The 27,859-nt window shown below is 35.9% G+C and overlaps 1 protein-coding gene across 1 annotated transcript; it reads left to right on the top strand.

The window, feature by feature from the left end:
• On the top strand, nt 619-27,379 carry LOC109716839 (callose synthase 3-like). Its single transcript, XM_020242438.1, has 43 exons — nt 619-800; nt 1,010-1,234; nt 1,782-1,882; nt 2,530-2,654; nt 2,753-2,846; nt 2,951-3,061; nt 3,155-3,271; nt 3,611-3,703; nt 3,795-3,886; nt 4,066-4,192; nt 4,381-4,518; nt 4,604-4,680; nt 4,770-4,860; nt 5,403-5,522; nt 5,805-5,919; nt 7,983-8,317; nt 8,472-8,524; nt 8,609-8,669; nt 8,967-9,048; nt 9,133-9,182; nt 9,277-9,363; nt 11,321-11,458; nt 11,540-11,637; nt 11,734-11,818; nt 11,895-12,055; nt 12,155-12,278; nt 12,381-12,478; nt 13,186-13,321; nt 13,391-13,542; nt 14,486-14,595; nt 14,719-14,844; nt 14,954-15,022; nt 15,136-15,325; nt 15,632-15,779; nt 18,367-18,486; nt 18,557-18,675; nt 18,779-18,862; nt 19,107-19,219; nt 24,875-25,104; nt 25,194-25,991; nt 26,076-26,126; nt 26,389-26,574; nt 26,937-27,379. Exons 2-43 carry the CDS (start codon nt 1,039-1,041, stop codon nt 27,186-27,188), a joined length of 5,853 nt encoding a protein of 1,950 aa, XP_020098027.1. The 5' UTR covers nt 619-800; nt 1,010-1,038; the 3' UTR covers nt 27,189-27,379.

Genomic DNA, 27,859 nt, shown 5'->3' on the forward strand with positions numbered 1-27,859 from the left:
TTAAAAATTATAATAGATTAAAGTTTAAAGATTAAATATCGTGCTTTTGTGCTTTTGATATACATTGCATGAAAAATATAAAAAATGATAAAATCAAGAAAATAAATAAATTAGTTCTGATTTCTAATTAAAACCCAACATACAAATATTAGCTATTTGGAATCTTTAGCGTACTAAACTACTAATTTATTATCTTATTATTGTAAATGATCAATTTCCTAATTTTTAAAAACATAATAGAATAATTGTATAATTAATTAATTATTTTGTAATTTTTGTGCGGAAAGCATTATTATATTACCTCTGATGAATGATAAATGCGCGGAATTATATTTAAATATACAACACATTAGGTTGCCAAGGGGATTTGAGGAATTAATTATCGAATTAATGTGACCATTTAAGTTTGAAAAACCAAAAAATTATTATTTTGAATTTTTAGACACAACGGTTCATTTTTCGAGTTAGGAATGTCAATCTCGTAATAAACCGAAACATTCGCCCTATTTATAATGAACATCTCCCCCCACTCTCCGCCCAAAGTTCCTCCACTCTCCTACTTTTTTTTTTCCTTTTTTTTTTAATATTCTTTTTCTTTTCGTTTCTTTTCCCACCCAATTCCATCGACTCTTTTTCCCACCCTCGTCACTTCCCCTCTCCTCTTGAAGCTTGCTTCGTGCAGAAGCTCTCTCTCTCGCTCTCTCTCTCTCATTCTTATCCTCCATTATCGTCCTCCTCTTCCATCGTCTCCTCCCATGGCGAGTCCCGAGATTTGATCGCTTCTCTCCGAGAACAAGAAGGTAACGAGCTCTCTCTCTCTCTCTCTCTCTCTCTCTCTCTCTCTCTCTCTCTCTGGGATCTCCTCTTCTTTTCGAGCTCAGTTTCAAGGTTAAGATCGCTTTATTCGGTGTTCTTGATGCTTCTTTGGAGCTTTTGATGTAGTTTTGGTGTTCTTAATGGCGTTTCCTCTCTCTTCTTGGTCGATCGTGCTTCTTCTTGAGTTGAATAGGTGGTTTTCGGGCTCGGAACCGAGATCCCATGTCGTCACCTTCGTCGTCCCGAGGGGGACCGGCACAGCCCCCGCAGAGGCGGATTCTGCGGACGCAGACGGCGGGAAACCTGGGGGAGTCGATCTTCGACAGCGAGATCGTCCCCTCGTCGCTCGTCGAAATCGCTCCCATTCTCCGCGTGGCGAACGAGGTCGAATCCAGTAACCCTCGCGTGGCTTATCTATGTAAGTTTCCGATGTACGTTCTTTGTGTTCCACGTATAGTATAGTGTTTGTTTTGATTTCAACTGCTTGTTCTTGAATGCTTTGGTGTTCAACAATCACATTAGCTTGTTTACTGTCTTAAGAAAGGGTAAGTTGAATGCTTTGATTGTCCGCGTTTCGAAAAGGTCAACATATTATTTCTCTGATATTAATGTGCACTCGTTTGGTTACCGGATAATAATTTTGGAACGACTCCTCTTAAGAAGTCATATCTTGGCCTAATCTTCAAACAGATTGTCTCTGTTCTTTAACTTTTTGTGTGCTATTGAAGAGTGGAGCATAAGAATAGCATAGTAGGGGTTATACTATAAGTCTATTGCAGATGTAATCTTCTAGAATCAAGAGGAATGGTCTTCACTTTTCTCTGGGTTGATGCCTTTTCTTTTTGTGCAGTCAAATTCACATATGGCAAATTCTGTAATAGTTTTATGCCTGTATGATATTCTTGAATTGATATCTTCCATCTCTTGTAATCTAAATCACAACTGTTATGTTTACCAATGTGTAGGCCGATTCTACGCATTTGAGAAAGCTCATAGATTAGATCCAACTTCAAGTGGGCGTGGTGTGCGTCAATTCAAGACAGCGCTTCTCCAGCGGCTTGAGAGGGTGCATTTTTCTTCTATACCTTTAATTTGTGATCAAGTTCTTATGTATTACCTCATTTAATGGGCTTGTCATTTTATGCACATGGAAATTGGAGATTATGTTGTAACCTGTTTGAAGTTATAAGCAAATCTTTTTACATATTGGCGTAGTTGAACCTGTTATTTAAAATTGATTGTTTGCCTAGTCTGCAGGCAACCTGTGTCAAGTTTTTCTGTTTCTTGTCTATGTCAAGAATTGTTTTGTTTGATATCAATCGTTTTGCTTGTTGATAATTCTGTAGAAATCAAAATTTCATGTCAATTTGGAAACGGATAATACAAAGCTGATATCTACCTTGTGTGCATTCTTAGCCAGGGAAAAAAAAGTTTGAATATAAATTTATATAGAGGAAGTATTGAAGTGATTTGCTATTTAATTTATGCCTGTAGATAATATCATTTACCTCCACATCTGGTGAACATTTCACCTTTTTTGTTATGATGCTTGGAAATATTTCTGCATACATTGGTTGTGTTTAACATTTTTCATTGATCGTGCAGTTTTATAAGCATTAAGCGTTTTACATAATATGTTTCGTAGACATCTTAGCACTCTTTCGACTTCTTTATATAAAGGCACAACTTGTAATAGTCCCATTACCCTGTCAGGAGAATGATCCCACCTTGATGGGAAGGGTCAAAAAGAGTGATGCACGAGAAATGCAGAGTTTCTATCTGCAGTACTACAAAAAATATATTCAAGCTCTGAAGAATGCTGCTGACAGAGCTGATCGGTAATTTCATATAATTCCATTTATCAACTAGGTTGGTCTCATGTCAATAGTATTACTCTACTTGCTAAGATTAGATATTTAACCATTTTATTATCCAGTGCTCAACTTACCAAAGCATACCAAACTGCCGCTGTTCTATTTGAGGTCTTGAAAGCAGTCAATCTCACACAATCTGTTGAAGTTGATCACGAGGTATATGGTACTTTAGCTTCTGGTGCTCTTTCATTCTGCTTTATTGACTAACTGATTTCTGTTCAACTAGATGGAAACTGTTTGATTTTTTTACTCTTTTTTAGATATTGGAAGCACACAATAAGGTTGAGGAGAAGGCAAAAGTCTGTGTGCCTTTCAACATTTTACCTCTAGATCCTGATAGTGCGAATCAGGCTATCATGCAGTATCCTGAGGTTTTTCTCCTATCCTCTAACCCAAATGATTTCTCTTAAATAACCAAAGGACAACTTAAGAACCTGTCTTACACTGTTATGCTTAATTGCAAGATTCAAGCTGCTGTTAACGCTCTTCGCAATACGAGAGGACTTCCATGGCCGAAGGATTATAAGCAGAAGGTTAATGAGGACCTTCTTGATTGGCTACAAGCTATGTTTGGCTTTCAGGTGAGGCACCTAGCAGTAACACCCTTGTTATTCATTTGCACTGTAATTATTATATCCTTAAAGATTGGCCATAAGTGGGATTCACGAAAGAGTAAACAAAAGGTGGTTTTGGACCAAATCAAACTGGCACATACCGGCTTGGTTCAATACTAACCTCCGCACTAGGGGCACAAAGTCAGGTTTGGTTTGGTAGGGAGCAGCGCCGTTGGCTAAACATGGTTCCTACCTGCCAACCCTACGCAAGGGCATCCTTGTCCTTGATAGATGTGAGATGTTGATTGTTTATTTTTCTTCTCTTTTATCATTTCTTGATGATGTTTTGAATTTTTGAACTTGCAGAAGGATAATGTTTCTAATCAGAGGGAACATTTGATTTTGTTGCTTGCGAATGTCCACATACGGAAGTTTCCGAAGTCTGATCAACAACCTAAGGTTCATTATTAAGTTCTGTTGAAATCTATGCTTAATCCATTGTAGTGCACACATACAAACATGTATCTTACCTGAGGTGCTTTCTATGAAGTTGGATGAACATGCATTAAATGATGTGATGAAGAAGTTGTTCAAGAATTACAAGAGGTGGTGCAAGTACTTGGGTCGAAAGAGTAGCCTTTGGTGAGTATGAAGCATCTAGGCTATATCTTTGGATTATCATTTTCTCTTTGTAAATCATCTATTCTTCTTTTGTTCTAATATTCTAATGCCATTTGTAGTTACAAAAGTTTAGCACACAACACAATTTTACTAGAAGCATTATAATAGTTTCATCGTGTTTGTTTCTTGAACAATTTCAGGTTGCCTACTATCCAGCAGGAGGTGCAACAACGCAAATTACTCTATATGGGTTTGTACCTTCTTATATGGGGTGAGGCTGCAAACTTGCGATTTATGCCAGAGTGTCTGTGCTACATCTATCATCATGTACGTTATCAATCAATAATTAAGTGTTATCTTTTGCCAATATTTAAATCTTCTTAAAATGAAATTAATTGAGTGGAGTATTTGTGTAACTTCCTGACTTTTGCACACGCTTGTTTCTATATATCTCTTCGGGGCTGTGCTGGCAGTATAGGTTTGTTTAATACTTAAACTATTGTCTCTTTGGATAGATGGCATTTGAGCTTTATGGTATGCTAGCTGGGAATGTAAGTTCCTTGACTGGTGAATATATTAAGCCAGCCTATGGAGGTGATGAGGAAGCCTTTCTAAAGAAAGTTGTTACACCAATTTACGAGACAATAAAAGAGGTTTTTCACTCTCAATCTTCAGTTCAACTATCTTAATTTAAGTTTATCAATGTTCTCTCATGCCTATGTACTCTACACTGTTCAGGAAGCTGAAAGGAGTAAAAGAGAAAAAGCAAAGCATTCTCAATGGAGAAACTATGATGATTTAAATGAATATTTTTGGTATGGAAAATTTTATCTGCAATATGAACTTTTGAGTTACTCCTTCTATCCATAGATTCCTCTCATTTTCTCTTTTGGTCAATATGCAGGTCAGCTGAGTGCTTTCGCCTTGGTTGGCCAATGCGAGCTGATGCTGATTTCTTTTGTCAGCCTTTAAATTCAATTTCTGAAAGAAATGGAGTAAGCTACTTACTTCTAATTTATATTCTTTGTCTTATACTTTCTTTTGCATTGTGAAGTTTTGTATATAGTGGTGCCTCTATACAATATTTGTAGCCACTTGAACTTTAATTGCTATAGAATTTTTTCTTATATCAGCGTGCTTAGGTAAAGGCATATTACATAACACTTCTTCTATGCCTAATCACCAAATTGTACAAATCGTTAAAGTTTCTTTTTATCCATTTATTCACTAATAGTAATAGTTTCTTTGTATCCATTTCTATATGTGGGTTGAGACACAAGTCTATATGGCACCTTACATGTAAACATTAACTAGAGCCTGTAAACTTCTTGCAAAGTTTTAGAATACCAAACTATTGCAAGTCTATATAGCAACTTTCATGTGTACTGTATGTAAATACATATCGTTTGTCTTCGTCCTCATGCACACTATTTCTTCCGATATAGTATGTCAAAATACTTTTACATGCGTATCATAAAAAAATTATCAAAATCTCTTTTTTGATAGTTGAGACTTGATTTGGACTTTATTGTTTCAGGAAAACAAAGCCAGATTTTACAGATGGACAGGAAAAGTCAATTTTGTTGAGATACGCTCATTTTGGCATATTTTTCGAAGCTTTGATAGAATGTGGACCTTCCTTATCTTAGCTTTACAGGTAACTTCTTTTTTATTGCTCTTTTATTTTTTCAGAGTAATACTAGCCTAGTTATTTTGTCGAATAAAGATAACCTTCTCCCATCTCCTTATGTCTTTTGTAGGAGACCTACCATAATAAAATGTGCAATGAAATTGGTACCTGATATTTTTGACACTTATTTTTCCTGATATAAAAATATTAAATTTCATTGTCTTCTTTAGAAAAAGCACGAAGCAATTAGATAACAATATATATTTCTTAGATTTATTTTCTCCATCAACAATATTGTTTTGACACTAGGTTATGGTAATTCTTTCTTGGAATGGTGGTTCCCCAAGCGATATTTTTGACCCTGATGCATTCAAGAAGGTTTTGAGCATTTTCATTACCGCAGCTATACTAAAGCTAGGACAAGGTAAGACAGTTTTGTGAATATCTATGATTTTAGCTTTATCTGTTTCTTATACTCTATTATTTAAGGTTGATTTTATAGGACAACTTCCTTTTTCTTTGCTCATTGCTATTTTTTTATGAGTTGCCATTTAGTATGCTTGAGAGGATTTATTTATCATCCCTTCTTTCTCTCTCTATATTGTGGCAACTTCAGTAGTTGCTCTGTCTATCGAGCCTCGTAGAGCATCCAAACTCGTTGACCTATACTACTATTTGAGCCAAATTATGTGCATAATAAACACTTAATTGTAAAAGATCTCTGTGTTTCCATTTGTTACTCTAATTAGTTAAGTTATTACATTAGCTAAATAAACTGCATGCTATAAATTTTCTAGAAATGAAAACCTGCATATTCATGCACGACTGCAGTTTTTTATTCAACACGTGTTGCAAGATTAGGTGCATATATATGTATACATACTTACCTACGAATGCAAGTTTATATCTCATGTTTGTTGCTTGCAATTTCGATAGGAAAAATACTTTTAGAAGCTTGGAAGATGTAGCTAGTTTTCTGAAGACATATTTTAGAAGAGAAAATCATATCGTTGCTGTTTGCAATAGCAAATTACAGAGCAACCTTTTCTTCTGCTCCTGCCTCGTTCTTTTCTCTTTTTTCTTTTTTTGTGTCTCTTCTAATTCTCTTTTTAAATTTTTTTTTTTTCCCTTCTCTTTCTCCTTCTTCTCTGCCACCGTCTTCTTTTTCATTGTTCTCCTCTTTTTTTATTTTCCTCCTCCCTTCCTCTTCCATCTCTGATTTCTTTTTCTGCTTATTATTCTTCTTCTTTTGATATTACTGGTGTTTATGGTTTTGCCTTTTCTCTTGTTGTTTGTGCTTCATCTTCTTCTGGTGTTGCTTTTTTAGCTTCTTCTTTCACTTTTACAGTCACTCTTGCTCTTGTTTAATTTGTTGCTTCTTCTACCTTTTTTTCTTTATCTTTATCTTCTCCTTCTTTTTACTCTTGCTCTCCTCCTTTTATCTTTCCTTTTTTTTCCCCTCTTCCTCCGTCTGCTCTTCATTTTTTTTTTTCTTTTTCTCCTACTATTACTTTCTGCTTCATGACAGCATGATTAATTATTTAATCAAAAAATGCTAAAGAAGTACTATTATTTTCTTTGTTCAAACAGTCAAGAAAATTAAAGTAGTACCTAAAGATAAGATCAAAGAACAACATCATTGGCATTTATAGAAGAACATCATTGGCATTTATAGAAGAATTTATACACTTGTTATTCCAAATTCGTTTGCAAAGTTAGAATCTAGAAGTGACATTATGTTTTATATTATGAGGTTGCATGATTATTTTCTAGTACTTTCAAGGTAATGAGTAACTTCAAATATTTCTATGTACAATTAGTAGCTAATTGAATTCGTTAGTTGTTAGTTTTTTCCTGTTTAATATTTGTTTGAATAAAATATGAATTTTTTTCTTGTTAATTTTTGTCCAATTGATGCTGTTGGAAATTTTAAGAAATAATTTACGGTGGAAATCGCGTAGATCTCACGTACCTTTTAATGTGGAAATAATATTGCAATTGTTCACAGATATGATCTCGACTTGTTTTACGGACTACTTGATTCGCCAAAATCTATCTTGATCGTCGACACATTCTTCTTCTAAAATTAATCTTTCTCGTCGCGAACCGGCTACTAGAGTTGATTTGCAACACACTGCCAAATTCCTAGGATTTTTTATGGTGCCCTAGAGTGAACCGGAGAGAGAATTTGTGGAGAAAATTATATTTTTCTTCGTATAGGTTTGTGGTCGATTTAACTTCTATTTGTAGGCCACAAGGAAGATACTAATCCTAATCTGATGCTAACTGAATCTCACAAATCAAGGGATTTAAACAGAATAAAATTTATTTCTTTGATTTATTCCTTATCTCATGTGTACTAGGAATATTTTGGAGAAGTCCCAATGTGGATGAATCCTAACGGATGTATTGATACTAAATTGTTCATTGTTATGCCAAATATGAAACAAATCATCAGTTGAATTCTCTTTCCATGATACCTTTCAGCTATTCTAGATATAATACTAAGCTGGAAGGCAAGGAGGAGTATGTCTTCTGCAGTTAAATTGAGGTATGCCCTGAAGGTCATTTCAGCTGCTGTATGGGTGGTAGTATTACCAATTACATATGCATATACGTGGGAGAACCCGACCGGAATAGCAAGGACTATCAAAAGCTGGGTAGGAAATGGTCGAAATCAACCGTCACTATATATTGTGGCAGTGGTTATATACTTGTCACCCACCATGCTTTCAGCTTTGTTGTTTCTCCTTCCATTCTTAAGGCGAAGGCTTGAAAGTTCAGACAACAAAATTATAAGTCTCATGATGTGGTGGTCTCAGGTACTTTTGCATTTTTTTTTTCCACCTCATTTTTGTAGCTCATTTATATGCATCTTAGTCTGCTGTACTGATTACCTATAAATATTGTTTACCACATGACAGCCACATTTTTTCCTTTTTATCTTTGTCTAACATCCCTTTTCAATGATTGCAGCCTCGCCTCTTTGTTGGAAGGGGAATGCATGAGAGCTCTTTCTCTCTTCTTATGTAAGATTATGTTGAGATTATTCTAGATTATGAAATNAAGCTATTTAGGTGACACTATAGAATACTCAAGCTTTAAATGGTCAGGTACACTTTGTTCTGGTTTGTTCTCATATTGACAAAGTTAGCATTTAGTTACTATGTAGAGGTAATTTTGATTACAATGTATCATTTTATTCTTGTGCATATTTTGTTTTGATGCAATTATATTATACAAGCTATAGAAGATATCTAGCAAAGCCTATCACATGGAAGGACTTTTCACTTATTTTTGGCTGAATCATGGTTTCTGAATTAATCGACCTAACTTCAGTTGTTAAATTACCTCAGATTTGTCAATACAAGCATGTTTTTTGAGGTTTTTTGCATCATCTTTAGCCTTTTCTTTTATTGTTCTGAGAAATACTTTTGGGTTTTTCTTAAATGTTGCCATATTACCCTGCAGATCAAGCCTCTTGTTGGTCCCACACAAGATATCATGAGAATTCCTATCACTACTTTTCAGTGGCATGAGTTTTTCCCTAGAGGTAACAAAATGAGGTAAACTTTTGTTATCTTTGTTTCACCATGATAATGTGATAATACAATGTTTGTTTAACTTTTATTTGCAGCCAAGAACAATGTTGGTGTTGTGATTGCCCTTTGGGCTCCAATTATACTTGTATGTTTTCTCCATCCTCATTGTACCTTATATGATACGGTTTTGTTAATTTTGTTAATGTCATTGTTTTCTTTTTGATTTATATGTTATCCAGGTTTATTTCATGGATGCACAAATTTGGTATGCTATTTTTTCTACGTTAGTTGGTGGAATTTATGGTGCATGCCGTCGTCTTGGAGAGGTAAGTTTAGCTCCCTATCTTATTAATATGGCCATGGAAAGATCTATAATTTATTTTAATATTCAAGATAAATTTTACTTGTCTTTTGGCTTTTATGTTTTTAATATTAGGCAGTAGCCATAATCAAGTAGTCTTATGGAAGTGATACTTAAATAACTGTTTGTCTTTAGTTTTTACCATGTCTATCTAATTGGGCTCCAAGAACAACCTATACTCAAGAAGTAGAAACTAGGTATTGGCATCAGAGAGTCGAGGGTTTCTAGCTAGAGTAGGAAGCTGAAATGAGTTTCTGTGCTCTAAAGATAGGAGCTCCACTTTGAAGCCTCTATTTATCGCTTCAAAGGGAAGCTTGCAACCAATACCCCTCCAACAGGGTCCTGAACCCAAGACCCCCACCTTGCAACTAGGGTATCCATAGATTTGGCTAGGAAGTTCTATTCTTGATGCATAGAAAACTGGTTTCATGGCATATGATTATTTATAGATTGATTTTGACCTTTCAGATGTTGTAAGTCGCATCAACATAATTTATATTTTTATTTGCATCCTTTTGTTCAGTTCGCAGGTGCAACACTTTATATTTACACCAAGAGTTTAAATACATCAAGACAAGGATGAAGCCAGGATTTAGATTTGAGGGAGGCCAAGAATACATAATATATTTATCTTAAAAAAAAATCTATTATAAAACAAACTATAATAAAAGTTCGATTCACGAAAATAAAAAAGGAAATTGATTTCGTGGCCCTAAATTATGTGAGAAAAAAATTTAATTTGACTCCCCTACATACTAAAATTTGCAATATTATGATGTTTACTAAACCTAATTAGTAAAGGACCTATATGTAATTTTAAAAATTTTGGGGGGGTCTATGGCCATTGTGGGCCTCACAATAGCTGTCTTTGCTTCAAGAGGCATTGGACAATTGAAATTTATGTCATCTGATGAAATTTATGATCTAATTTATTGAAAGAAAAATCAATATTTCAAAAGGCGGCATGCGAAATTCATGCAGTTACCTACTACTTAACGTATATGTGGTATGCGGGCACATATGTGGGTCTATCTATTAAAATATTAATAAAATATTTATAGGTATTAAAAATATGTATAAATGTTTCCTAACAAAGCTAAATAGCCAAATACCAATTCAGAATTCACAAATTAAAATAATGAATTTCAAGTAAATGACCTCATATGTGCATTTGTATCACTAAACTAACAATTGGTAATTTAATTTTAATTATTAAATAGGGAAATAAATAAAATTTTGATGTAAAATCACAAATGACTATTTTCATACAAGTTTAATTAATAACATCTAACATACTACAAAATTATTCATCAATACTTAAACATAATTATTAGATAGATTTGGAATAATACCTACTAAAATAAGAAGTGAAAATAGGTATTTTATATTTATATAAAGATAATTGCATTTATATGCATTGTTATTAATTAAACTTGTATGAAAATAGTCATATGTATATGTATAATTATTAATCAAACAATTCCATTCAATATTATATTTAAATCCCACCAAAAAAAAAAAAACACTTTACTGCATATGGGCCACATATGTGATGGGGTTTCTGGCTTGAACCGCATATGCGGTTGCATGGACCGCTTTTTGGAACATCGGAAAAAAAATATATCAAACTGTCTTCAAAATATGTAGCCTTACCTAAAATGGCTGTCTTTGGTGCATGTAGCCTTATTGCCCTCGTAGCCTTATAGGAGCCTCTCATATGGTACTTACATCAAAATAGTGTAAGCTATTTCACTTGAAAAATACAAGTCAGTATCTTCCATAGGCTGTACATCTTATCTTTGTACATTGTTCTTGCATCGTTTTCATTTTGTTATTATCACGTTATTTAATTGTTCTGAAACTCACAATTGACTGCTTATCTAATATCCATGTTGTATGCCTTCTTTCCTTTGGTGGAGCAGATCCGAACATTAGGAATGTTAAGATCCCGATTTCAGTCATTACCTGGTGCCTTTAATGCCCGTCTAGTTCCAGTGGAGAAGCCTGATGAGAAACAAAAGAAGGGTTTAAAGGCTTCTTTGCCCCGCAGATTTGCTCAGGTCTATATCTTACTTTTGTGAGCTTGTGCTCGAAGTTGTATTAGATATGTCTTGATAAATGATTGGCACCTGCTATTCCAGATGCCTAATGTTGATAAGGAGAAGCAAGCAGCTAGATTCGCACAGATGTGGAACAAAATAATTACTAGTTTCCGAAAGGAAGATCTTATAAGCAACAGGTAGTTTGAGGGTAATGCTATGAAAGTTAGAAGTTTTTTTGTGCTATTTCTATGCTTCTTTATTTTTGAAAATTTTCTACTGTAAATGGAACACAGGGAAATGGAATTGCTACTCGTTCCGTATGTGGCAGATCGTGCTTTAGACCTTATACAGTGGCCTCCCTTCTTGCTTGCCAGTAAGGTAAGCATGCTGCTCCACTGTACCACGTGTTAATTTTTTAGTTAACATTCTGTCTGAAGCTTTACTCCACGGTTAGCTCCCAATAGCACTGGATATGGCTAAAGATAGCAATTGCAAAGATCGTGAGCTAAGAAAGAGACTTGAGGCTGATAGTTACATGGATTGTGCTGTTCGTGAATGCTATGCTTCATTTAAAAACATCATCAAGTACCTAGTTGAGGGTGAACAAGAGAAAAAGTTAGTAATTGGTGAACTTCCTTTTGCTTTTTATATTCTGCCATGTACTCAACCTTTTCTTTAATCTATATTGTATCTGTTGCAATTGTCTCTTTACAGGGTTATAAATATCATATTTGATGAAGTTGACAGTTGTATAGAAGATGGTAAACTTATAAGTGATGTGAACATGCGAGCTCTTCCTGCTCTCTATGACCAATTCGTCAAGTTAATACAATATTTGGTATGTCTTTGAACCCAAAATGGTTCATGTTTTCTCTATTTCAATGTGTCGACCTTTATTTAATTTTAGTGCATCTTAGTGACACATTTCTTGGCCATGCAGCTGGATAACAGGCAAGAAGACAGGGGTCAGGTTGTCATTCTTTTCCAAGACATGCATGAGGTTGTGACAAGGGATCTAATGGAAGAACAACTCTCTAGGTATTGAAATTTTAGATGTTTGTTTATCCTGAGCTACAGTACTAATTATTAGTGTAATCAAGCCAAGGCAACTTATATTCCTTGTCTTATCCTGTGCCTAGGCGGATCACGGGCATATCCTCATCTTTTTTGCAGAATAGCCATATTTCAATGCTCTCATTTGAGGTGTCATCACATTGGTGTATATGACTTAAGAATTGCCTGTTCAGATTTATGCTGAGCTTAAAAGTACTTCTTTGTGATATTTAGTGCGGCAACAATCAGTTTTATTAAAAGTTATTAGATAATTGGTAAGATTGTTGCCACTCAATAAGTAGTCCACAGTAATCAAGCAAAAAGCTCTTTTAGCAACATATTGTTTTGACATTATTTTTCTGAACTTTTTTTTGTTAGTTCTGTGTATTATTATATTCAAATTTTAATCTAAAGTAAGTTTCCTCTACTGACTTTTGTTGATGTTGTCAACTTCAATCCAAAGCTCAATCCAATGAAACATTCATTATGTTCTTTGTTTGAAAATTGGGAGTTCATCATATTCGTGGAGATGTCAAAGGGAAACATAACAACTAGAACATGCACAGTTGTTAAGAGTCTTAAGACAAAAGGTTACTGTAAACGCCTTCTGGTGCTAACAGTGTTGTCATTATAATTTTCCATTACTAAATATATGTGTAGCTTATCAATTTTGTCTTGTCGTTCTATGTCAGTCTCCTGGACTCTAGTCATGGAGGTTCATATGGAAGGTATGAGGGCATGAAACCTTTGGATGAACAGTATCAGTTATTTGCATCAGCTGGGGCTATCAAATTTCCTGTGCCAGTAACAGATGCTTGGATAGAGAAGGTTGTACTTTTCTTAATTGATTGTGACGTGCAAGCTTTTGCTTAAAAGTAACGGATTGCTGTTTTCCAGGTTAAAAGGCTTGATCTACTGCTTACTGTGAAGGAATCTGCAATGGATGTACCAACCAACTTAGAAGCGCGAAGGCGTATTTCTTTCTTTAGCAATTCTTTGTTTATGGATATGCCTGATGCACCAAAAGTTCGTAACATGCTTTCATTCTCGTAAGTTTATAACATGCATTCACTCTCACTATTTTTGGATCATTTTTTCTTCTTATTGTCAACAATTATAGGCAATTTTCATATCTGTAATATAATATTGCAACATATTAGATCTTTGCATTATTATCACCTGGTTTTATTTTATCTGTATTTCTTTTTGACAAGAAATTAGTTGTATTTCAATCCGCTGTAGCAATAGTAAACCCCAATGAGATTTTTCAGCAACTTGAATTCATTTTCTGACAAAGCTTTTGTTGTAAATCAACTATAACTTAATATGTTTCTCATGTTATCTGATTTTTCATTTGAAGTTTGCATTTTTTTTTCAAAGTTTTGGCTCCTTGGCATTGTCTTATGTCACTAAAAAAATGTCTATCAAAACCCCTCGACAATTACCGACCGTACTTAGCGCCATTGGCTAAGAGCTTGATGGTTGGAACCCGAGGTTCTAAGTTCAAAGCCTAGTTGCTTCACATTTCTAGCTGAGTTTATTTCCAAAAAAATTAATGAGGGGTAGCTTGCTACCTTTCTCTTGCCCTCCCTCAATTTTTTTTTTTTTTTAAAACCTTGGCGATTTTGCACTTCCACTAGAATGTAGATGTTTGCCTTATTTTTGGCAAAAATGCTGATTTCGGATTGAAGCTCAAAATTTCTTCTTCTCATCTCTCGAGACAGGCATTTAGTAGCTAAATTTTTGTTTATCTTACAGGCATTGCTTCTATGTTTTCCTGAATTCCTACACTTTTACACTTTCTGTACAATTTGAGAAGTGTATAGCAGAGTGGTCTGTCCTGCTACATTAGCAAGCTATGAGTATGTCGTAATTAATAATGATTGCCCATCAAGCAAGGAATAATCTTGACAAAAGTTTTTTGTTTTTGGGAGTGTACTCGTTTCGGTGAACCATGTTCTAAGCTCTAACATTATATGCCCTTTTTTGTAGTGTGCTGACACCATACTATAATGAGGATGTACTTTTCTCTTTGAATAATCTTGAGGAGCCAAATGAAGATGGAGTTTCCATTATTTTCTATTTGCAGAAAATTTATCCAGGTTGATAAGGACAGAGCAGTAACTTTACAATACACAGCAAGTTGTGGAAGTTCTGTTGATTTATAATAAAATATAATTCTATAATATAATATCTGAAACTAGTCCTTTGCTTTTATTATATAGACGAATGGACCAACTTCCTGGAACGGGTTGGATGTAAATCAGAGGATGAACTCCGGGGTAGTGATGAACTGGAAGAGGAGCTTCGTTTGTGGGCATCTTACAGAGGCCAAACATTAACACGAACTGGTATATTAATTTATTTTATTGGCTTGCTATTGGGTATCATTCTTGTTTTCTTACCATTATTCCATGTGTTTAACAACTTGCTATCGCATGATCAATCACTTCTTCCCAGTTAGAGGTATGATGTACTATCGGAAAGCTCTGGAACTTCAAGCATTCCTGGACATGGCCAAAGATGAAGGTACTATGATAACTTTGTTACTTTTTGTATAAAGATAGCTTTAGCTCTTTCATGTTATATTATTTGTGACTATCATTGTATTATCCACTCGAACCTATCTTTTGTTTCTCCAGATCTTATGGAAGGTTATAAAGCAGCTGAGTTGATGTCGGAAGAACATTCAAAACTGGAAAGATCCTTGTGGACCCAATGTCAAGCTGTAGCTGACATGAAGTTCACCTATGTGGTATCTTGTCAGCAGTACGGTATTCATAAGCGGTCTGGTGATCATCATGCCCAAGATATTCTGAAACTCATGACTACGTATGTATAATAAATAGCTAGATGCCTATTATTGCATTTTTTTTTAAGGGGGTCGTATGTATGTAGAAGTTTGGAAACTTTCTTATTCATCTTAGTTAATCTTGGGAGCTAAACAAATCCAATAAAATTTTGGAGAACGAACCTTGACTTCACATATGGTAACCTATTAATCAAAAAGATGAGCCATGAAAAATATATGCACTGCATACTGTTTTCTTCATTTTATCAACCGAAGTCTTGATGATAATATCAATAAAACATCTTGTGTCTACTGATTTCATAATCTTAAGTTGCTTTTGTTGGTAGGTATCCATCTCTCCGTGTAGCATATATCGATGAGGTTGAAGAAACTGGGAAAGATAAGAAGATAGAGAAGGTTTACTACTCTGCCTTAGTAAAGGCTGCTCTATCTAACGTTGATAATCCTGGCGACCCAGTGCAAAATCTTGACCAGGTAAGGCCTTGCATTTTCCAAATCATGTGGGAAGTAAATATTTATGATCGGAAGAGAAAACATCGTGATGCTTTATGATTGGTTAATATCAATTCTACTATTGCCGATTGCATTTTTTGTGCTGTGTTAGGGATGTGCTCTACATTTTAATTTAGTGGATGGTTTGCCATAAGTAGCACTTTAATATTATCATTGGTATTTTTTTATTTACTAGTTTGGGAATATTTGAGGGAAAAGTTTGAAATTTTTTGGGAAATGGCGAGAATACTTTGTGCAGCATATCTTGAAAGATGTGTGGAGCTGTGGACTGGTAGATCTACTACATCACCCATTTATAATGATAAAAAGGGAACGAATCATTTCCTTTCAAGTTGTTTTTTTCTTTTTGCAAAGTAAATGAGCATTGCTAGAGTGCCTGAGCAAAAGGTAGGGTTGAGTCTAAATGGTAAACTTATATTTGCAATAGCACCTCGAACTCCTTGCATGCTAGTACCATCATAGTATGTGCCACTCAGCACAGTTGGATAACAATCACTTAATGTAAATTTATTACATAATGTAATGGTGGTTGCTGTTGTATTGCTTGCTTGCTACAAACTGAAATATGCAATCCTCGGATCTTTACGTTTACATAACCTGTGCTTTTAAAAATGTAATAATTCTTTCCTTTTACAACTACAGGCTATTTTGAAATATAACCCCTACAATATTTAATTTTGATTGACGACCCCTCATCTTTTGTTTCTTTTGTAGTTTATCTTGGCATTCCATTAAAATTAATGGCTCTGTTAGTTATCACCTTTTAATGGTTAATGACATCCATAGCTCTGGTCAGCTGAAAAGCAGACAAGAACTTATGTTACATTTAGGGTGTGTTTGGTTCCACGTAAAACTGTGGAAAAAAAAATTTCGGTGGAAAAAAATTTTCGATGGAAAAAAAGTTTTACGTCGTTTAATGTTTGGTTTGTAGGAAAAGAAAAATAATTTTCCATGATAGTTGTTTGGTTGAAAGGAAAAAAATAATAGATAAAAAACTATTAATATTTTTTTTATTGTATAATATATAATTAATATACTATATATATTATTATTATAATTTTTATATATAGATTAAATATATTTAAAATTATAATAAACATATATTAATAATATATAAGAGTTATATATTTAGAAATATTAATAAATAANATATATATATATATATATATATATATATATATATATATAGAGTTGGGCTAGAATACTATTGATAGCAAAAGATCCTTTTGGCTATCAAGTTTTTAGCCATTGGATCAATTCCTTTCATCATTTCTAACTATTGGATTAAATATTATAACCTAGTAGGGACCACTCAACCCTAGGGGCACTACTCAACCCTAAGAGACTAATATCATCCTAACCCTATAATTTTTCATCCAAGGGTTAAAAACTTGATAACAAAAAGGGTCTTTTGCTATCAATAGTATTCCGGCCCAACTCTATATATATATATATATATATAGTAGGTCTTGTGTGCTTCAGGAGCACGGAGCCCTCCGTGCTCCTGAGCCGTTTTTGATGATGGTACTCCCAAATCGACGATCGGCTCCGCTAGACTTGATTTAGCATATTTGAACTATGTAGAAAATAAATTTTGCGATTTTTCGATATCGTTTACTTAGTGATCGAAAAGATTCAAAATCAACAATTATTAATGGTCGATATCTGTTGTTTCAAGTTTAAGGGTGTAGAAGTATCCAAATCAGATGAAATTTTGATAGAAATTCTTTATACTATCTACAACAAGTTCAATATCTCTGATCGAAAATTTTAGTACTATATCATTACTTTTTATGAGATTTTTATTTTCAGCCGTTGATTTTGAACCCTTTCAATCACTAAGTAAACGATATCGAAATATCGCAAAATTTATTTTCTACATACTTCAAATATGCTAGATCAAGTATAGCGGAGCCGATCGTCGATACGGAAGGCCCATCATCGAAAACGGTTCAGGAGCACTGAGGGCTCTGTGCTCCTGAGAGCACAGTAGCCCTGCTCTATATATATATATATATATATATATATATATATATATATATATATATATATATATATAATGAGAGGGAGGTCCACCGTGGACCTCCCTCTCATGCGGTCCATGAGGCCGAAGTGGCCTCGTGGACCGCGCGCGCCCGCTGCCCCCCTCCACGACCAACGCCGCGATTTCTGCCATTGTTTTCGTTTTCAGCTCGTTTCGAGCGGAAAACGAAAACATCCATTTTCTTCGGTATATGTAAAAGAACTTTTCCGAAAAAAAATTTTTACGAGCAAACAAACGTCAGAATTTTACTTTTCCATCGAAATTTTTTTTTCAAGCCGGTTTTACGGGGAACCAAACACCGCCTTAATGAAATTCTTTCAATTATACCGATAGAAATAACTTGTATCAGTGCAAAAAAATTGAGAGGTTGTCAACCAGAAATAAATATAATTGAGGGGTCTATCCTCAAAAAGACCTATAGTTTAGAGAGTCATATATTTTGTCTTTTCTAAATGTACAAAACACAGAACTTAATGTTGTTAATTATTCACTCTTTTTTGGAAGGTTATTTATCGGATAAAGCTTCCAGGCCCTGCAATTCTGGGTGAAGGAAAGCCTGAAAATCAAAACCATGCCACAATTTATACTCGTGGAGAAGGTCTACAGACTATTGACATGAACCAGGTACTTTGCAGCCTGCAGTTTCTGTAATTGGGCCACATTCAACTATAGCTCATTCAATTCCACTCTGCAGGATAACTACATGGAGGAGGCGCTTAAAATGAGGAACTTATTGCAAGAGTTTTTGAAGAAACACGATGGTGTTAGATATCCATCAATACTTGGAGTTAGAGAGCATATATTCACTGGCAGGTCAGGGACTAGTTGAATTTTAGATGGAGCTTTATGCATTGTCCACTCAATTTTATGTATGAGAAAGCTAACAACTCTCTTTTTTTTTTTGGTGTCCTGCCAGTGTTTCTTCTCTTGCATGGTTTATGTCGAACCAGGAGACTAGCTTTGTGACTATCGGACAACGTTTACTTGCAAACCCTTTAAGGCGAGTTTGTAATTTTAGACAAAAAACCTTGCAATTTGTTCTCTTACTATGTGAGTGTCTGTGGCCAGGATGTTTCAACATGAGCTTGAGTTTGTAATTTCTTCTATTGCTTTCACTTTTTCATGTTTGCAGGCGTTGCAATCAATATTAGCTTGATCTTAGAAGATTTTCTTTGCGCTAAACCACTAGGTATCAACCAAACTATTGTGGCTTATATTTCTTATATTTCTTTTTGCTATTCTAGGGTTCGCTTCCACTATGGTCATCCGGACATATTTGATAGGATTTTCCATATCACCAGGGGTGGAGTTTGTAAAGCATCCAAGATTATTAACCTCAGTGAAGACATATTTGCAGGCAAGTTATAGTATTGCTGTCTTATTTGCTATTTTGAGAATCACTAGGTGTCGTAGCCTGATTTGAACAACAGGAGAGTACTTGATTCAATCTTACTACGAATTTGGGCTAATATAGTTTTGACTAGTGTAGGGCCTGCACTTCGCAGCTGGTCGATAGTAATTTAGTCAATCAACATATATTATTATTAAAATTTTAAAATTTTTAAAAAATATAATAAAAAATATAAAAAATCATAAAAAATCATTATAAAAACTAATTTTTTTATTAATAATTTTTAACTTTCCGTATTAAGTATTCCAATAACTTTACTTAAAAATTCAATCAAACTTAGTAATTTTAGTAGCTATTTTATAAATAAAATTTTAATAAAAAAGCTAAAATTGGAGTGCTTATTCTAAATTGCCAAATTTATGATGTTGTCTTTATCTTATTAAAATTGATTGGAGAAAGAAGAAATCATTATATGCACATGGTGTAATTTCTAATATCAAAACTTAATTAAATATATCTGAATTACAAAATCTAATAAATTAAATATGTTTACTGAATTAAATTTTAAAATCTCTATTAAAGGTTTTAAGTATTTTTTGGTGTATGTTCTTATATACACCCGATGCTGAGAATGCTTAAGAAAGATTACTTATAATTCCAAAAAAAAACGAGGAGATTCTTTGCTTGCACCCGGTGTATACTAATATTTTATACACCGCGAATATTAGATGATTGATAAGAATATCTGATAAGTAGTACTAATAATTTTTGTGATGTGATGGAACTACCAAATTATATATCTTATAGATTTTAAAATGTTAATAATTAAAAAATATGGGGCTTTTTTATAAAATGACCCTGTAGAAATTGGTATTTGCCAAAATAACCCTCCCAAAAACTTATTTGTAAAACTAACCATCCTTTCGCCATGTGAGCGCCACATCAGATATTTCCCACAAAGATGGTGAATCGTTCACCGTCTTTGTAAGTCCGTGATTAAGACGGTAAATGGTTCACCGCCTTTATAAGGCGGTGAACCATTCACTGCCTTTAGTGCGTTCCCTCCCCCGCATCTCCTTAGTGCCCTTCAGAAGACGGTGAATGGTTCACCGCCTTCTCAAGGCATGAACCATTCACCGCCTTCTCAGTGCCCTTGCCGCGCGCCTTCTCAGTGTAGCCAGCACGTAGATAAGACGGTGAATCGTTCACCGTCTCCCTTAGACGGTGAACTATTCATCGTCTTTAGAGTAAAACTCCCATCCAGCCTTATTTGGCTAAGTCCTCGAATCCGGGCTAAAGCACAGATAAGACGGTGAATGGTTCACCGTTTTGTTATTGCTGCACTAAAGACGGCGAACCATTCACCGCCTTTAGTGCAAACAGCCCTCAGTCCAGGACTTAGCCAAATTTTTTAGGGCTGTGGGGGGATTTGCACTAAAGGCGGTGAATGGTTCACCGCCTTTAGTGCAAACAGTATCAGGTGATATATTTTTTAGCTCGATTTTAAAATCAATTTCAATAAGTTTGAGACAAGTATTTTCACGATAACAAATATTCCAACAAGAAACACAACATCACAAGTGGAATAACAAGATACAATCAATCGAATAAAAATATCAAACAAAACACAGACAAATATACAAATATGATCTAAATAAAGTATTATATAATATTATACAAAGTATGCTCTCTAAATCAAAAAATATACAATCAATCTCTCGATCTTCCTCTCCCTCGACGTCCTCGGCCACGTCCTCGGCCACGACCACGTCCACGTCTACGGCCACCCTGTACATCGAGCTCTACAATAGGTACGTCATCAAGTGCTTCGATACCGGCCATCTGATTGAGATCCGCAATGATAATGCCCTCGGGATGCTCTGGAATCGCCTGAGTCTCCTCTGGCTCAGGTCGATCACCCTCGATAGTGGCCGCTGTAGATGTTAGGCGGGCCTGTGATTATGACGCGGCATGATGTCGAGAGTAGACAAATCTAAAGTGCTCTCGAGAGACTGGCAGCGGAAGCGAGTCCAAGTCAAATGGCAAGAAAGGAAATCTTGAAGGGGCGGCGGGCATATCTGCAACATAAGTAGATGGAGATCGTGACACTCGCAGGCTCGATCTCGAGTATGATCCAGTAGATGTCGGTGACTGTCTCCTGTGATGACCCGATGTCGAGGCATGACCAAAATTTTGACCTCCGATATCAGCGGCAACAAGTATGGAAGGAATGTACTCCAGTACTGACTCAATATGGGCATACATGCCCGTCAATGTCTCCAGCATCGCATCGTAAGAAAGTCGACCACGAACTAGCTGTTCGATGCTATACTGAGACTGTCGTAATGCGTCCACCTGCATTATCGATAAAAACTCACTTTTGGCAATCTATAATATATATATGATTAAAAAAATAATTAGCATATGAGTGATCGTACCAAAGCTCTTTCGGTCTGGCCCCGAGGCTGGTAAGTCAATGGTGGATGCTGTACTGGACGAGAAATTCATCTTCTCGTGATCTGCCAATACCACTCCATATAAATAGAAGTCGCCTGTACCGGGTCATCACCGACAATCGGATGCTGGTCAATAATGGCCTGTAATTTCTGTCCCCATCTCTCGATGTGTGCTGCATGAAAATGGGTCCAATCTTCATCTGGCCGCCCCTGAGACTTGACGTGACGGATGGTCTCCACTTGAATGGGTATATGCTGAAGGAGACCAAACTGTCGTAGGACTCGATCCGGCACGTGAAGCTCAACGATATTAAAAGAAATCAGTGTCGTCCTCGATCGCTATACCTCACTGCCCTGTACACAGAATGCCGGTAGCGCATCTATAATAGCATCTGTGTACGGCCGCCATGTAATCTGTGTAAAAGCCAATAATAGTCAGCTTAATGCATTAATACCGTTGTATATTAAAAAAAATGGTAGCATTAATACGTACCTGGGACTCTCTCTGCTGATCTAACTCATCTCGGTAGAATTCAATATTCGTTGTTCTAACGTTTGTTCCAAAACGTAACCCGCCGGCGTTCGTCCACCTAATATTGGAAAAGTATACGTGTTAGTTGCAAATGTATATATAGAAATGTAATACGTATCAAATTTATATATCATACCGGCAACCCAAAGGGCAATCAGCCATGTCGGCAATAGCTCCAACGCTAGTAGGTCGGCCGACATGAAGATGGCCCCACGCCCAAATCTATAAATAAATGACAATAAATTAAACAAGTGAATTTAAAAAGGAGAAGCTTTATATAACAATTATTATATATTACTCATAATACTTGTACTAATGTCGCGAAGCAACAGCATTCGACCTTTACTTTTAATGCAGCCGATCCCAATGCTCGATATAGATAGGCCAGTGCTGCTGCACCCCAGGCTAAACCGCCACAGGCATCAAAATCCGCTATAAGTGGCAGTCACTTAAGGTGAACTCTATATCCGGTGGGGTTTGGAAATAAACTACAGCCAATCTGATATAACATATATGCACGTGTTGTGGCTGCAACTAATCTAGCCGGGGCATCCAAATGTATATGATGAAAGTGCTGGTATATCCAATCTAATCTAATCTGCCCAGCTCGGATGTCATCCGGCACAACCCCTAAAAGTGCCTGACATATCTCTGGCCACGGATACACTATAGTCCCCGTGACAGGCGCTCCAGCGATACGAAGACCAAAAATAACCGCCACATCCTGAAGTGTAATCGTTATCTCACCGTGGCGGAAGTGAAATGTCTGGGTCTCCCGTCTCCATCTCTCGACCAGAGCTCCTAATAAAGACTGATCCAGCTGCAGACGCCTAAGTCGAGAGATATAATAGAATCCAGACTGTTGTAGCAGATCTAGCACAGCTGGATGATCAAGATCCCACTGGTTTAATTTGCGGCCATGCTCTATGAACTGAACCCCGCGATATCCCTACAGTGACAAAAATTTAGTTAGAACAACATTTATATGCATTAATACTTAAGATAATTTTTAGAGAAATAATTCTTGCTCTCACATCAGTCGTGATAAATGAAGACCTATGTAGATGCTGCTCTGTCAGGATGNAAACATAGTATATAGATTGTTGGCTTATAGATATATAAAAAATGGGCTTTTACAATTTAACGGTACTATTATTATTTTTAAATTTATTTGTATGACTATCATATATTCCTTCATACTTTTTCTTCTATTCCTTTACATTCCGTACTAATTCTCTGATGGCACGACAATTTGGATGTCCATAGGAAAATGCAATAATAATTGGCTTTTAAAAGAAATCTAATTTGAGTTAGGAAAGATGATAGAATAGATAAATATCTTTATATGATTAGTTAAATGTGAATTTGAAGCTCTTTAGTTTTTCTTTCATTATTTATTATCTTTCATAATATTTTAAATATTTTTTATGTTTTTTAACGTTTTTATTTGTTTGTTAAATCTGTAGTCTGTAGATATTTATTAAAGCATTTCTATATACCCGCCGCATCGCGCGGTCCCTACGCTAGTTATATATAATGATTGTTGAACTATCTGTTGATTAATACCATAAAATAATATATGATACAATGTGTAGTATAAAATATTTAAATAATTTATTATACTATGAAAATTTATTTTTTATGCACATTTAGAGTTGGTTTATGGTGCACCAGGCGCGTCCAACATTTTTTTTGAACATGTTGCATGCTCCCATTGGCTTCTCCCTTAAACAGTGACGTGGCTCAGTATGGAGCCATTTTTTTGATGCGATGGAAGTGCCAAATTATGTATTCTATAGAAGATTACAGTTGTGGAGACTTGCACCTTGATCATGTGGCCATATTTGTTCCTATTTGATCTGGTATTTGAAATAGCTTATTTACTCTAGAAAGCAAAAACTTTTAGAAACCAAGCGTTTGCCAAATGAAATATCTGAAGCTTTTGCTTTGGTGGAAAGCTAAATTTAGCTTTTATATTCCAAAAGCAAAACTAAGCTTTTCTTCAATAGTTTTGTAGCAAGCTTCAACGGCAGGAAGGGGTGCTTTGGGGCTAGTCCATGGTGATCTTGTGGCAAAAGGGGAAGGTCTGACGAGAAAGAAAAAAAAATAATTAGAAAGTAACCGAAAGAAAAGATTTTAATTAGAAAAAGTAACCAAAAGAAAGTAGCAAGAGCAAGGGATTAATTCATGGGCTTTAGATGCAAGTTACATGGGTTCTAGAAACACGCATCCTAAACCCTTCTTTAATCCCCCTTTATCTATTCAATTTATGATTAGTGGCGATTTTTTTTTTTCCTTGCACTTCTTTGTGTCTGACGGTTCTGTACGAATCACCATTCCCACCTGCAGTTCCCTTGCCACCATCAAAGTTTTGGATGCCATTGTTGAATCCATAGGCAAAGTGGAAAACCTTGAAAAAGTTCTTGCGGCCATGTTTCAATGGTGGCCCCTGACTAGCCTATTGGTGCAGTTCGGCAATCTGAACAGGCCCTTCATATTCTGTCATTCATTTTTGCTGCTTACTTGTTTGGAATAACTGGACTATGTAGTTGCTGAGAGATCTAAGCCGATTTGAATGTAAACATTCTTCTAAACATGGAAGGATCCAACTCGCTTAAATTTTTCTAAGCTTTTCACGAAATTATGTAACACTGGTTGTGGCTTCCATTTTAGGTTTCAACTCGACTCTTCGTCAAGGTAGTGTTACACATCATGAATACCTGCAAGTTGGTAAGGGAAGAGATGTTGGCCTAAACCAGATCTCATTATTCGAAGCAAAGATAGCAGATGGAAATGGTGAGCAAACCCTGAGTCGCGACATATACAGGCTTGGTCACCGTTTTGACTTCTTTAGGATGCTGTCATGCTACTTTACCACTGTGGGTTTTTATTTTAGTACCCTGGTATGCAGATTTATACAAAGTCTCTCAATCCTTCATGGGAATCAGTCTACAAAGTTGCTAGGGGTAAATCTTATGCTTTTAACTTGCAGGTGACAGTTCTCACTGTCTATGTTTTCCTCTATGGGCGCCTTTATCTTGTCCTAAGTGGACTAGAAGAAGGCCTTGCAACTGGTAGAAGGTTTATTCATAACCAGTCCCTTCAGGTTGCTCTGGCTTCCCAGTCCTTTGTGCAACTTGGCTTTCTGATGGCCCTCCCAATGATGATGGAAATTGGCCTAGAAAAAGGGTTCCGCAAAGCCCTAAGTGAATTCATACTGATGCAGCTACAACTATCATCCGTATTCTTCACATTTTCTCTTGGAACTAAAACCCACTACTATGGAAGAACCCTACTTCATGGAGGTGCTGAATACAGACCCACGGGTCGTGGATTCGTGGTCTTCCATGCTAAGTTTGCAGACAACTACAGGCTTTACTCTCGAAGTCATTTCATAAAGGGCATTGAACTAATGATTCTGCTAGTTGTCTACCAAATCTTTGGCCAGTCATATAGGTCGACGATTTCGTACATTTTCATCACAATATCTATGTGGTTTATGGTAGGGGCATGGCTTTTTGCGCCTTTTCTATTTAATCCCTCAGGATTCGAGTGGCAAAAGATTGTTGATGACTGGACTGATTGGAACAAGTGGATCACCAACCGTGGCGGGATTGGTGTGCCTCCAGAAAAAAGCTGGGAGTCATGGTGGGAGAAGGAGCATGAACATCTGAAGTACTCTGGAACACGCGGAATTTTGGCTGAGATTGTGTTATCGCTGCGCTTCTTTATTTACCAATATGGCCTTGTCTATCACTTAAGCATAACCAAAAAGACCAAAAGTGTCTTGGTAATTTTTTTTATCCGTTAACTTTTCCTTCAGTTAAGCATTGTGCAAAATGGATACCGTCATCATTGTTTATTTCTTTTTCAGGTTTATGGTATCTCATGGCTTGTAATTTTGGTGGTACTGCTGGTTATGAAGGTGAGTGGGGTTTTCTTTGTTCAGTTAAAAAAAGATACTATAATCAGGAAGCTCTAGCTGATTACTTGGATTTATTGATCCTTATCATTCACTTTTGCAACTCATACTTAATGTTGTTTCTAGTGAACTGATCTTCTCATGTGCCTTCCAGTCCTCTCTGGGTTGCGTGTTTATGAACAAATGCAGTTTGGTGTTCATTGGATTTTTTTTTTTTAATATTTATTATGTTTTCTAATTCTCTTTCAATCTTCTTCTCTCTTAGACTGTGTCTGTCGGGAGGCGGAGATTCAGCGCAAACTTCCAGCTAGTTTTTCGACTGATCAAGTTTTTGATATTTGTAACATTTGTTACCATCTTGATCACTCTAATCGCCCTTCCTCACATGACAGTGCAAGATATTCTCGTGTGCTTCCTAGCTTTCTTGCCTACTGGATGGGGATTGCTTCTGGTCAGTTTCTTAAGCTTGTTTTTAGTTGCTGCTCACCATACATTGAATGCCAGTTTGACCTAGTTTCACTACTCCAAGAATATAAGCTTTCAAAAACCAGCTAACAAATAATCTCGAGCTTTTATTGCAGTGGGAAGTTAAAATGAGCTTTCGAACCCAAAATCTGAGACTCCGGTTAGGAGTTTCTGTTTCTGCTGCAGTGAATAAAAGCTGTAAGAGAGATTTTGAAAGTAAAAATAAAAAAATAAAAATAACTGCTTCTTCGGATAACTGTGCACAAAAAAGATTCTACAAAAGCTCCACCTGCGCCAAAAAGGCCTTCGCCTAGTTATTCTCTTATACTGTTCTTATGTGTTCTTCAGATAGCTCAGGCTTGTAAGCCTCTAGTTCGACGGGCCGGGCTATGGGAATCGTCGGTACGCGCCCTAGCACGTGGCTACGAGATCATGATGGGTTTGCTTCTCTTCACCCCCATCGCCTTTCTAGCTTGGTTCCCATTTGTTTCCGAGTTTCAAACTCGCATGCTGTTTAACCAAGCCTTTAGCAGAGGCCTGCAAATTTCTCGTATCCTCGGTGGGCAGAAGAAAGACCGCCCATCTCGCGCCAAGGATTGATCTGGTATATTTATAAGGTGCATTTCTCCTTTCAATTCCAGGATCGTCGGATTTTGAACCCCCTTTTTTTATGTAGTACAATTGTATATCTCTTGTAATTATAAGAATGGACTAAAGCTGTTACAATTCGGACTAATATTATTTCTTCAGGAAAGTTACATATGAAAGTATGTAAAGTATCTTTTCCGTCACTGCCTATAATTTTTTTTTTTTTTTTTTTGGAGAGAGAAAGATGGTATGCTATCCGCTTCGTTTATTTTTTTTTTAAAATAAATTTAGTTGAAAATATAAATCAAGTAGTATTCAAACTTGGTATCTTGAATATCAACTATCAAATTTTTTGCCACTTGCGTTGGGAACAAGTCACTGTCTATAAATACTTCTCAAACTCAAACTTGTTTTTCCACAATCACTGCAAATTACTCGCACCAACTTACAAATTCTCTGCAGCTTATTTGAATACTAATGACTATCAATAAGCCCGCAATCTTCTTTCATGACCGGCCTTTTTGGCTAAAAAATATAAATCCTTCCTTCAGTATTATTACCTGGGGATTGTGCAAATATTTCAAAATATCCTAATAAGACCGACCGTCCCTAGAGCAAGTGGTAAAGGACTTGCTGGTTGGTACCCGAGACCTAAGTTCGAATCCTAGTTGATTCACATTTCT

Source organism: Ananas comosus, linkage group 10 (genome assembly GCF_001540865.1).
Source record: "Ananas comosus cultivar F153 linkage group 10, ASM154086v1, whole genome shotgun sequence".
In the NCBI taxonomy this organism is placed as follows: domain Eukaryota; kingdom Viridiplantae; phylum Streptophyta; class Magnoliopsida; order Poales; family Bromeliaceae; genus Ananas; species Ananas comosus.